We start from the raw sequence: 12,931 nt of genomic DNA on the forward strand, positions 1-12,931 counted from the left end.
AGAGCTCATGCAGCAGTAGGCTGCAGCGAGGCTGCCACTGCCGCCTCTGGGCTGCCAAGCGCAGCAGCAAACACTGCCCAGCACAGCAAGCAGGGGAGCCGCAGCTGCTGCTGCTGTGCAGTCCCAATGGGCGCGCCCGGAGCTGACGCGGGGCCCAGGCTGGCTGCGGAAGCAGGTTACAAGCTGGTGCGGAGTGCAGGAAAAGCGGCCCCAACCCCACCCCGTGGCCAGCGCCCCACGCTACAGCCCCTCACAGCCCGTGTGGGGCTGCCTGTGCCTGCTCAGGACAGCCCTACATGGGCTGCGAGCGGCTGCAGCAAGGAGCACTGGCCACAAGGCAGGCGAGGAGCCGCTTTTCCCTGTGCTCTGCACCAGCTCATTCCCTGGCCCCCCCGCACCTTACCCAAGCTTCCCATGCCGGGGCAGCCATGTGGTTCCAGACAGGAACCAAGGACAGAAATTTTAATTTTCGAAATTTTTTTAGGGGCCCTGCGGGCCAGATAGAATGGTCACACAGGCCGCATCCAGCCCACAGGTCATATTTTGCCCACCCCTGTCCTGGGCCCTGCATGTGGGGCTGGTGCACTATGCATCATGTGATGTGTACAAGTCCACTCTGGCCTGTTTGACACTCATGTGCAAAGTACAGCTGGTGAATACATAGTTATCCCCCAAAATTACTGCAGTTGTGCAAAATATTCATTCAGCTACATTTAAAAAAAAAAAAAACTTTGTGGCACTTCTTGCAGGCATTTTTCTGGCATTCAGAAGCTTGTGGCAATGGAAGTCTGGAGTCACAGGGTGTACTTGGTGTTATGTATCTTCATGGACAAGGTATACATCAAAATACAAAAGCTGCTTTGGAGTGCCTGAAGGAAGCAGCAGAACGTGGCAATGTCTATGCTCAAGGCCATCTTGTTGAGTATTACTACAAAAGAAAAATGTATGCTACAGCTGCCACATCAGCCAAAAGGTGAACTTAATTTCAGTTAATAATTTTTAATACTTTTGTCAGTCTTGCCTACTAGAGACATATAAGATATTAATTGATAACTGCCAGACTTGATCTATAGAAAGTAAACAACAAAGCTGAAACAAAATTAAGAGCCAATTATTATGAAGACTTCAGTCATTTAACTCTGTTCTGTTCTTTCTGACCACATGAAGCAAAAATAATCACAGGGGGGAAAAATGAAGGATGGAATATCAAAAGTAATTTTGGATGTTAATAAGCATCTTCCGTGTCACCAAGTTAACTACATTGTGGTTGGGAGGGAAGCCAAACTCTATGGCACGTCTGACACAGGGTATGTTGTTAGTGTTGCAGGCTGCAGTGTTAAAAATATCCAGTCTGTATCATCTCCATTTTGCATGTCTTGCCTGTTTGCTTGCAGAACTCCATATGGTAGGTGAGCAGAACAATGAAGGAGAGAGGAGAGAAAGAGAACTGACTAAATTAAAAAACAGCTCTAAATCATCTGTAAATATCATTCAGGTTTATGCAACTCACACATAAATATATTCCTGGAAATAACTCCATATACAAAAAGGGATCATAGGAAAGCAGGACTGGGAGGGACTTCATGAGGTCATCTAGTCCAGCCTCCTGTTCTTGGAAGGCTTATTATCCCTGACTAAACCATCTCAGCCAAGTGCCTGTATCCCTGCTTTAGAAAATTTCCATGGATGGAGAGTCCATAGCTTCTCTCTGTAGCCTGTTTCACCTTCATAGTCTGAAAGTTCTTCCTACTAAATTTTCCCTTATGCAGTTAGGGGCCTTTGCTCCTTGGCCTGTTCTCTAGGGCCACAGTGAAAAGCTCATCTCCATGCTCTCTATAATCACCCTTTAGGTATTTAAAGACTGTTATCAAATCCCCTCGTAGTCTTCTCTTCTCAAATAAATAACCATAGTTCTTTAAGCCTTTGCTTATAAGGTTTGTTTCCCAGGCCTCTACTCATTTTTGTTGCTCTCCACTGGACTTTCTGAGCTGTCCGCATCCTTGTTAAAGTGCGGGGCCCAAAACTGGACACAGTATTCCAGGTGAGGTCTCGCCAGTGCTAAATAGGGCAGAAGAGTCACTTCCCTTGATTTGCACGTGACACTCGTCTTAGTACAGTCCAGTGTGTTCTTGGCCTTTTTCTGCAACACAGGCTCACTGTTTGCTCATGTTCAGCTTATACTCTACTGTAACCTCCAGTACTCTGTAGTAGTGTAACCTAGCAAGTCACTCCCTAGTTTGTATTTGTGCATACAATTATTCCTTCCCAAATGGAGGACTTTATCCTTATTGCATTTATCCTTATTGAATTTCATATGATCAGTTGCAGACCATTTTTGCAGCCTATCCAGGTCATTCCAGATCCTAACCCTGTGCTCCAGAGTGTTTGCAGCTCTACCCAACTTGATGTCATCTGCAGATTTGCTAAGCCTGCACTCAGGTTCCACCATCCAAATCATTAATGAAGATTTTGAACAAAAATATGCTAAATAGATGACAAATAAAACAACCACCTCTCTTTTCTCCCAATTTCAGCTTCATACGGAACTTTCTTTTGGGTTGAAGCATTTGAAGGATCGTATTATTCTGGTTTCTATTCAGAAGAGACGAACAACTTTCCACTTTCAATTTCCAATCAGCCATTTTCAAGTGGCCCCATTCTGTCAGATCTATCAGATACACCAGGCAGCCATCTGTTTAACCATCAACAAAGTATGACCACCACTTCCACATTAGGGTTATTTTTTTCTGAGAAAATAGAAAGAACCACCACTGGCTTTTTATTCTTCCTCTGGAAGGTTCCTTTAGGGGCAGCTTTCTGATCCTTTCTTGTCTACAGATCTGTTACACCTTCTCACTCTCTTTACTTGCATCTTTTTTGTAAGCAGCATCAATGCTATCTATCCCTTCCACTTTCCCCAAGAATAGGCAGTTGTAGAGTTTGCATGGAGCCCAGCACTTTACAACCTGGCACTTGTAAGACTAAATGATGTTATGTGATAGTACACCATTGTGTTGAAGTAAATTCCAGTTCTCTCCATTCAAGAGAATTAACTAGGTTTCTCTATAAAACCCGACAACATACAAGTAAATCATTTGACAAGCTACTATGGCTTAGGATCAGTAATGCTTTCTAACTGAGCCCAGGACTGAGGTGACTGACTGCTGTTGTGTTTACATAGTTAGTGAAAACTAGAATGAGACATTGGAGAGGAGAAAATTAAGTTGGTCCCAGTTCTGCAGAAGCTAGGCAACCAGGTGTAAACCATGAAATGTGTGTGCTGGTAAAGCCAACTCAAGATTCTGCCTATCAGGCAGATCTTTCAGTTTCTGAAGACAAAAAAAGAAAAAAAAAGATAGGTAAGATGACCTTGTATACAAGCTGTACACAAAGCTCCTCATCCTTCAAGTGTTAATATGCTTCTTCTGCACTGTGTCTAAAGAACCATTAACAGTATATAACTTTAAAGGAGACACTGCTGCTGAGGATGATTACCTAAGTGAGTCAGAGATCATCAAAAAAATTGTAGCTCGGATTCATTTCTGACAGTCCCAGAACTGAGATGTTTAGTCAGACAAATTTCCACTTTTATTTGAACCTAAAAATAATGCTTCTTGCTTCAGGCTGGACTTCTGTTTTTTTTCCCCCTCATAGAGCACTAGCCATTCACAGTATGAATCAACCAGCCTTATCAAGTGGGGTTACTGTCCTCTAAACGCTCTGGTATGACAGATTATTCTGACAAATAAGAGTGTGCCTTGTCAATAGTAGTCACATTTGCACCAAGCAACAGCAAAACTCTCTATCATAGTTAGAAGTGACAATTTCTACAGTCAACTGTACTGTCAGTGTGCTTAAAGCAGCCCCATCATATTGACATTGTAGTTGTCCTTGGGCCTAAAGTCTGTCCACAGCTCAAACAATTGTCATATCAAACAACGGTATCTTTTTGCTCACATCCCTGTGCCTTTCTACCTGCCTATATGCCACTTTGCAGCACTTCTTACATGAAGACCTGCTACTTTTCAGCTCCCAACCTAGCACGGACAAATTGCCTGCAAATCTGGAGCATTTTTTAAGAAATATGGCAAATTACCTCCTTGCATTCTTGCATGTCACCAAAATAGGAGCACACTTGTATTTTCAATCATATTTGTGGCCATGACATGGTGACGTGCCCAGTCATGGTCAGAACTAGGCCCTGTTTGAAATCTGAGCTGGATACTTTGTAGCCGTGTATCATGGAATACATCTTTAATAATCATGTCTTGCTTTTTGCTGAATTTAACCCTATCACCATGGTACCTTCTTCAGCAAGATACTCTTAGTGACCTTGGGAATTGGACTCAATAGCCTATAGAGGTCTCTGCCAGACCTATTTCTTTATAATTCTATGACCTACATAATATTTTACTTGCTTATGCTGATTTAAAGCATCTCTCTCTTTATTAGTTTCATCCACATCCTATTATGCTTTGAAAAAGAAGGCAAAATATATGCTTTTGTTTCTCTTTTCAGATGTTAAGTATAGAGAGGCATGGAACAGATTGTTGTTACTTCATCTGAGTTTTAGTTTTAATGAGTCACCACTTTCTTGGACTGGGCTACTGGTATTTTCTAAAGGTGGTGATATTAGGGTGGAAAAGCATTACCACTGACACATGTAAGTGATTTAGTTAGCCAGCACTAACATGCAGAGCTATGCTCGAGACAATCAAATTTACCAACAAGGGTTCTTCAACTATGCATTAAGCTATGTGCACTTAATTGTGAAACCAGTTTCTCTGGTTTAAAGACACAATTGATATCTAATTCAGTGCAGGAAAAACATGGAATTCTCAATAGCAGATAAAAAGTGGTTTTGTGTTTTCTCCTTATTTCAATCTATTCACTTCATGCATTTGATGCATATTACAGATAGCTGGTTCACGCTTGGTAATGTTAGTTGCACTTCCAGACTTACAGTTTGACATCACTGTCAACACTGGGTAAGATGATGTTCATGCTCCTTCCTAGGCCCCTCAGAAGGGATGTTACCAGTAACAGCAATCCTGAAATTGAAGATGTAGCAGGCAAACATGCATACACTGAAGGAAGAAAAGAGTTGTGTTCAGTGTGTTACTATTCAAAAAAAACTTCATCAGCATCAGAGCTTTAAAAAACCAAAAAATACCTTTTTTGGTAAAGTAACCAAAAAATGATTTAAATACGTAGAGGTATTGCAGGCCATGGTATTCAGAAAGCTTGTATCAGAAGTTTGAGGTTTTAAAAAAAATTTTTTTTTAAAGTTCAAATTATTATGGTCACTTTAAAATGCACTAGCAAACCATGCATAACTGAACTTCAGTAAAGACTGCCAGTATTCCTTGGAGAAGCCCATAGTGCAAATGGCCACTAGTCCTCTACATTAAATTTTCAGATAGTCCCCCTAGACTTTCAAATAATTGCGGTTTACTAATAACTTGTTAAGGACTTAGAACTCTTACAAAAATGAAAAGCATTGCTGTTCATTCAAATATCCGAATTTCAATAAACTAACAGCATTTTAATGGAAATGTATGATAAGCATGGAAAAATGCTGTCTTGCAGTTAGCACAATTATGGTGAAAGTGACCAAAGTAATTGGATATTTGTTCAATATTTAAGTATTCTGATCATGTTTTTAAATAATAATAAAATCCATCATAATAGAGTATCTTTGTTCAGTATGTTGAAGTCTGTGGGTAAATTTCACCCTATTCTTGTTTGCATCCTTTCCTGTGACAATACTGCAAGTCCATAGCACTGTCCACAGAGTCCCCAACTACTGTGACGTTGATCAATACATGTGCTTTGTGTCAACACATCCTTTACTGTTCATATAGCTGATTTCTATGGATGTATGAAATACCCACCTTTAATCTTATGTTATAACTTCCATAACAGGGTTGCAGAAAATGATAACGTTGATCTGTTAGCAAAGATAACAGATTGCCTTCCTGTATACATAGCCAAAGGTGTTGCTATGGCTACTTTCTACTATGCTAGATGTCTCCAGTATGGCCTAGGCATGCAACAAGATCAAGCTGCAGCTAAAATATATTATTCTAGGGTAAGCTTAGGAGGCCCTCCAAACTTATTTTTAGAGCATAAGATCATCTGAGTGAAACCTTGCATTTGAATCCTTAAGAACCTGCTGTGTTGATTATATTAAGGGCTCCAACAATATTTATGAAAATATTCTGTATTCTAAAAAAACACAAACCAAAAAAGACTCAATGAAAATGCTCTCTAAACTACTATAAACAGTATCTCAAGTTCCTGCTTACTAGGGCTGTGCAAAGCTTCGGTCACCGATTCGATTTGACAAAGATTTGGCCTGATTCAGTGGCCGGATCTCCGAATCAGAATCGAATCAGGAGACCCTTTAATCCATCTGAATCAAATTGGAACCCTCCAAATCGATTCAGAGAGATTCAGAAAGATCCAATGATTTGGACAGAGACAGCTTTAAACATTTTTTTCTACATACCTCAAGGTACCAGGAGGCTCATGAATGCTGAGATGCTGTGGTGGATGGAGCGTCCCACAGGAGTGCAGGGGGTCCCCAGTGCACTCAGCAGCAGACCCGGAAGTAGACTAGAAGCACTTCTGGGTCCTCCTATGCTCCCCCGGCCCAGTGACTGGTGCCACCTGGGTCTGAGGGGGCACCCAGGGTTCCCCCACGGCCGATCGCCGAGCCAGAAGGTGGGGGGGGAGGCCCCCAGCACTCTCGGCAGGGGACCTGGAAGTGAACCGGTAGTACTTCTGGTCCACTTCCAGGTTCACTGCCGAGTGCGTGGGGGGCCCCCTCACGCTCCTGTGGGACGCTCCATCCACCCCAGCATCACAACATTCACGAGCTGCGCCTGGTACCTCAAGGTATGTAGAAAAAACATTTAAAGCTGTGTCTATGGCCGAATCACCGATTCTCCGAATCAGCATTGAATCTTCAGATTCAGCCGAATTGAATCAGTACAGTGATCTGAATCAGTGGCGATGCATAGGGTCTGTACAGGGGTGCACATGCACCCCCTGACAGTGCCAGTTCACCCCCTGACAGGCTGCGCTCCCCACTTAGGCGATGGGCGGGGGGGCAGGCAGGAGTGCCAGTGCCCCCCCTGCAACTGCTAGCCGGGGAGTGGGAGCACTGGATGTAGCGCTGCGGACACTTCCAGGAGCGCTGTGGCCGTTTCCCAGTCAATGAGTTTTGCTGTGGGGGGCGGACTCCCCCCAGGTCACTGACTGACCACGGTGGGGCATGTACCCACCCTAAGGTGGCACCAGTTGCCCATGATCCAAATCAACAAATCGAATCACTGTCCCCAATTTGGGCCAAGTCCAAATCCAATACAGCCCAATTTGCACACCCCTACTGCTTATCCATTTACTCAAGTAATTTGTTTTGATAAACAAGTAAAATCTTATTGTAATCACTACAGCAGAGGTGTATGATTTAAGACTGGGTTGATAAACTTGCATGGCCAATTTGTAAAATGATTAAAATAATATTTCTCTCTGATTTCTTTTGAAATAATCCTGGCTTGGTTTTTTTTGTTTGTTTTCTGTGCAATACCACTGACAGAAACTCAGCTCTCGGGACAGAGTTTAGTCAAGGGCTCCTGCAAAGGAATGATCGTAGTTCCTAGATAAAAACTGCTTTTCTTTAAAAAGTGAAAAGCACTGTCATTAAAAAAATCCCAAAGAAAAGCTGATTTTCTAAAACTTTTTAAGTCAAAAGTGCTAGACATTAGTTTTAAAGCAGTGCCATCCATTGCTCAAAGACATTGGTGCAGTTTCCACAAACTCCCATTATTTCCTCACCTACTTCAGAATAACTACTCATAGCAAAACATATTTCAGACCCTTTGCAAATTCAGTGTGCGTGCTCCTCTCTGAGATTGCCAACAACAAGGGTGCCAAATGAAAAGGTGCATTTTGGAGGTGAGCACCTATTCCCTAGATGCAGAACTATTACCTTGTTTGACACTTAAGAGCTATCAGAAAACTATAACTCTGTCATTGCTGGCCTGCAGTATATTTGAGTCAGTGACCTAGAAGTGAAAAGGCTTGGTTTCCCATTGCCAGTCCTCGTGTCCCAAAGAACAGCAATCAAGATTATCTGTTTATTTTTTACTTTGTTTAGAAAGTAATTTTTGTCATTTAATTGAATAACTGGCCACAAATAAAGGGAAAATGTATAAATCCTAATTTGCACACTCCAGATGATATCTGCCTAAGGAACAGATTCTCTATATAATGATACTGAATTTGGTCCTTGTGGTTTTATAAGGAGATATTAGAAAAGAGAGATCTAAGAACAGATTCCACAGCTGATAGAAACTGATCCCACTTTTTCAAGTCACCTGTAAACAGATTTGGTTTTTTGATTTAGGTGCCAAAACATGCCATACTTACAAGTGATTGAGGGGAATCAGCTTTTGTCCAATCTACATCTTGGGTGTGCTGACTTCACAGAGCAAAGCAGCTGAAATTTTTTTAGATAGAATTAGAAAAAGGGATTTATCTTTTAGTGAGTTGGCTTTAATATTTTAAGAAGTTGATTATCTCAGACAAATAATGTTTATAGTGTAGACTGGTCAGTGTACTGTACAAACTCATTTCATGATTTGGCTTTAAAAGAAAACTCCCTTTTCTTTGTTTTCAAAGGCATGCCTTCTGGATCCTGATATAGTTTCTGACCTTGAATTGGCAGCTAATCATGGAAAAATTTAGAACATTTCATATTTAAGCAAATTCCAATCCAGTTGCTTCCAGTGTTGTGTAAAATTTCAGGTAGTAAGCCATCTTCAGTCGCCGATGGATAATCAACTATTTCTTTGTTTTTCACCCATCTGTAATCATGATGATTGTGCACAGTGTTTGGTGCTTAGAACAAAGCACATTTTGCTGACATTGATTTGTTTTTCAACAGCTCTAACTTAGCTTAATTGAGGAAAATTATTCTCTTATTTCATTGTAAGAAAGTTTACTATGCACTCTAAATGTTTTGCTGACACAGTGCCAATGTTTCCTAAATTAAAATTGCTGTGTATAGTCCTTAAGGCCAGCTACAGTCAACTTAGCTAAAGTAACTGTAAGTGGCAGGTTCATTTACTTACAAATTCTAAAAATGCAGCATCAGCAAAATCTTGAACTGTCTGAATACTTGCACTTAAATAAAAGGTCCCCTTTTCTCACAGTCTGTTCACAAGCCATAATCATATTTTTAAATCCAGTATTGACTAGTAATCAATAATTTAAGATGCATGCTTTCCTTTCCACTCATCTTTTTGCCAGGTACTTTACCACATCTAGGCCTTCAGTTTCTCCTGGGAGAGTCACTGTTTTCTACTTAGAAGCCATGAGTAGTGTTCAGATATTCAGGATTTCTGTCCCAGAGCAAAAGTGGCTGCTTCCAGAGAAAACATTACCTTGAAACAACCAGAATTAAGTGGCTCCCAAGAGATTTTCTCCTGGGAGAGCAAACTTCTGCAAATGTACCTTCTGAGAGAAGCTGCAGCAGTCTTCCAGCATCCCAGTGTGCTTTGCTCCCAGCCTCCCCTACAGGTCCAGAGATACAGTGTGTTACATGGCTTGGACTCTACTGCTCCAGTTGAACAGGGAGCCCCTTCATAATGCCCTCATTGTGTTGCAGGATCAACCAGTCAGGGCTGTCCTGTGCACAGCTCTCTGTCACCAGACAGATTGGGCTGCCTGCAGAGCATGCTCAGATGCGTACACACAGGCTTCTTGCCTGCACCGTGGCTTGGCATTCGAACATCTGGTCATAGGTCTCTGGGTAAGTTTTTTTGTGAGGAATACAAACCTGGGAGAATTTTCCCAGATCAACTGAACATGTGCATGGGGCCTGTGCCTCTGAAATGCAGCCAAACTTCCTAGCAGATTACAATTAGGTAGTAGCTGTACAGGGTTGGGAACTGGCATGCGTGGCAGATGCTTTGCTTACAGTTTAAATCATGGTAGCCTTTGGTAACGGAAAATCCAATTTATATAAACTAATTATAGAAAAAATACCTCCATGCTAATGTATAGATTCCTGCACCATAATTCCTTAATTCTTATCCATGCTGCAAGTTCAGTTTTTCTTACTGACATATCATCAAGCTCTTGCCCAAGAGAAAATATGTTGAATACATAGCTAAGGAGCAGAATTATGCTCAGTCTCCTAGTATGAGATACTTTTTCCCCTGTGTCTTCAGATACTATCAACCAACAAGTCTCATTGATTTCTACAGCAAAAAAACTTTTTGAACAATTTCGTTGCAACTTTTAATCTCCAAAAGAAGTCAATTAGCTTTTTAGGACCGTGCTGTCAAATGAGAAATTCAAGGCTATATTGCAAAGGACTTCTTGCTGTGGTAAATAAAAAAGAAAAAAATGTTGTCTATAGATCTTGTCTACAGAACCTAAATATTGCCAAACTAAAGCGAAAGTGGTTTCTCAGGGAGCGTAACTGTATTGATTTAGTTTAAAAGAAAAAATAAATGTCACCTACCAACTTTTGATGGCATTGAATTATTCATGTTTACTGACACCATAATTTCACTTTCATACAAAAATGAAAAAGTGCTATGTAAAGATGCATTTCTGTTTCCCTTCCTTTGTATGAAATCAGAGACCGATTTAAAGGTTACTTGAAAGGGGGACATTCAAGTGAAGCAGCCCTGAGTGATATCAGAGTGCAATTAAAGTGGTTTAATTGAGTATCAAATAAACAAGGAAATGAGCAATTTATAATCACCAATCTCTAAGCAAACCAAATGCATTAGAGTGTGATGCCCCAATTTGTTATGCGTGCTAGACAGACTTCAGTGCAATGTAAATATTCCTTGTAAGACTAGTCAATGTCCTGTCTATTCACTAGCTACCAGTACAGCCTAACATCATGTACTGCAATCCCATTTCATTATTTATTGCTTACAAATGCTTCAAACTATGGGAAATCTTTGGTAAAAATAAAATAGATAAAATTTTCACAATAACTTTACATATGGTATTGCACAACAAGGCTCTTCAATGCACAAAAATAAAGGAATGTTCAAATCCTCAATGAGGAAATTAACTGTACAACATTCATTGGTTTACCACTAATTAAGCAAAATTTTTTTCATAAATGTTTAAAATATTTTCTAGATTTGTATAGCTTATGTTAACATTTACATTTCACTCTGTATTTTAAACAAAAAAGTAATCAAATATAACAATTTAAATAAAAACTGGCAACTATACAGCATTGTTTTTCTACCCTACTACAGCATCAGATCTTTTCAAATCTGTTTACTTCACATAAACCTAGAGAAAAAAAACCCTAAAAAAGCCCCCAAACAAACCAATAGTCCTCAGTTGGTCCTCTATGGAAAAGAGGAAAATAAGTTTCATGTCTATTATTACATATAGACATTTATTTTGTGGTCCACTTGTGCAGATTCAAACTTGGGCAACTTTAAGCTGCTCTAAGTGAGCTTTTAGCTCAGGACACAGTTCATTTAGCAGCAGTTCCAGCAGGACCTGAAGAGAAGTAAAAAAAAAAATTATATATATATATTCAGATGAATGCAGACAACAAATGAGAATTTTCACTTCTTTTGTGAGGTGCTCAGAGCATCACAGATAATAAGATCCACCTACATTCAGTTAGTCCATTCTTTAGTCCACTATAATTAATTTCTTTGTGCCAAGGAATCCCCTTTGGTTTTGATATTCCTCAAACTGATTCCTCAAAACTAGGACGTTAAAAATATCAGGTTATGATCATCTACAGCAGGCGTGGCCAACCTATGCTACACATGCCACAAGTAGCGCAGGCACCCTCCATGTGTGGTGCACAGAAGGAGGGGACAGGCACACTGTGGCAAATGGGGCAGGGAGCTCAGGTCAGGAAGCAGAACAGCAGATCAGGCAGGGGAAGGGGATTGGAGTGGCACTCAGGGAGGGCACAGGACTAATCTGTGGCATGCCTACCAAAAAGGTTGGCCTCTACAGATATGAGGAAAGGAATGGTCAGAGTGCTGGGATCAGGTGCCAAATCACCAGGTAATGTATCTCAGTGCAATTCTAATGAAGCCAAAGTGACATCACTTAACACCACCTGAGAACCTGGCCTGCTGTATTTAAAAGTGCCATCAAACATCTCAAACAAGAAAGCAGCATTATGTTGGATTTCTGTCTCAAGAGGAAGCTTATTAAAACACCTTTTCAACGTGTAAAATTAGAAAGTCAAAATGACACAATAAATAAAGAATTTCACAGCTTCCCTTTAATGGGAGAAAAATGGCATCTGGCCCCTGGAGCCAAGTTATCTGGCCTGCAAAACCAGGGGGGTTCAGGGGGACTTAACCCATGTGGTGACTGGGTGGTGGGGTGAAAGGACAGCAGCACTGCAGGAATGGGAAGCAGCAACTGGCAGCAGTACGAGCCAGGTTGGACGTGGCCTGCACTTGGAGCTAAGCTCTATTAAAGCAGCCCTGTTACAAAATGTTGCCAACCCCTGTTCTAAAGCAGTAGTTTCCAAATGCACCTACACAAAAGTAACCTTACACAAGTTTCAAGCTTCACCTGTATGTCAGGCTGTGACCAAATACTAGCATGAACAACTGATTTTCTGGAAAGCTCACAATCCCCACAGTCTCATGACCAACTTGGGGGTCCTCCCTAGTTTGGGAATCAACACCAAGCCTGCAAGAAAATGGCTTGTTTGTAGGTGTAAGTCTGAGCACACCTGGTTCTAATCCTGAGCATATTAAAATTCAGAGATTAGAATGATAAGTTTTACAGGTAATTTTCCATTCACTTACATACAGTAGATGCTTGTTGGCCTTTGTTTCTTGCAGTGCACTGAACACTTTGATTACACCATGACGTGCATTTTGTTGTCCAACCAGGTTCAGCA

At 41.0% G+C, this 12,931-nt stretch overlaps 2 protein-coding genes across 5 annotated transcripts in view; one reads left to right on the forward strand and one right to left on the reverse strand.

The window, feature by feature from the left end:
* The window catches only part of LRP2BP (LRP2 binding protein), a 25,551-nt gene extending 15,440 nt beyond the window's left edge, over positions 1-10,111 (forward strand). Inside the window, exons 6-8 of one of the 2 annotated variants that reach the window (XM_025208036.1) lie at positions 750-973; positions 5,926-6,091; positions 8,689-10,111. In XM_025208036.1, coding sequence (XP_025063821.1) covers positions 750-973; positions 5,926-6,091; positions 8,689-8,754 — 456 coding nt within the window. In that variant the 3' untranslated portion in view covers positions 8,755-10,111. Of the gene's footprint in view, positions 1-749; positions 974-5,925; positions 6,334-8,688 lie in introns of those variants that run through there. The other variant, XM_025208040.1, reaches the window with a different exon arrangement.
* A 199-nt stretch (positions 10,112-10,310) lies between these two features.
* Positions 10,311-12,931, reverse strand: part of SNX25 (sorting nexin 25) — a 162,198-nt gene continuing 159,577 nt past the window's right edge. Inside the window, exons 19-20 of one of the 3 annotated variants that reach the window (XM_014521684.2) lie at positions 12,837-12,931; positions 10,311-11,550 (exon numbers count right to left, since the gene is read on the reverse strand). In XM_014521684.2, the coding sequence (XP_014377170.1) occupies positions 11,470-11,550; positions 12,837-12,931 (176 nt within the window). In that variant the 3' untranslated portion in view covers positions 10,311-11,469. The remainder of the gene's footprint in view (positions 11,551-12,836) is intronic. The other 2 variants (XM_025208024.1, XM_025208029.1) reach the window with 2 other exon arrangements.

Source organism: Alligator sinensis, unplaced genomic scaffold, assembly GCF_000455745.1.
Source record: "Alligator sinensis unplaced genomic scaffold, ASM45574v1 scaffold528_1, whole genome shotgun sequence".
In the NCBI taxonomy this organism is placed as follows: domain Eukaryota; kingdom Metazoa; phylum Chordata; order Crocodylia; family Alligatoridae; genus Alligator; species Alligator sinensis.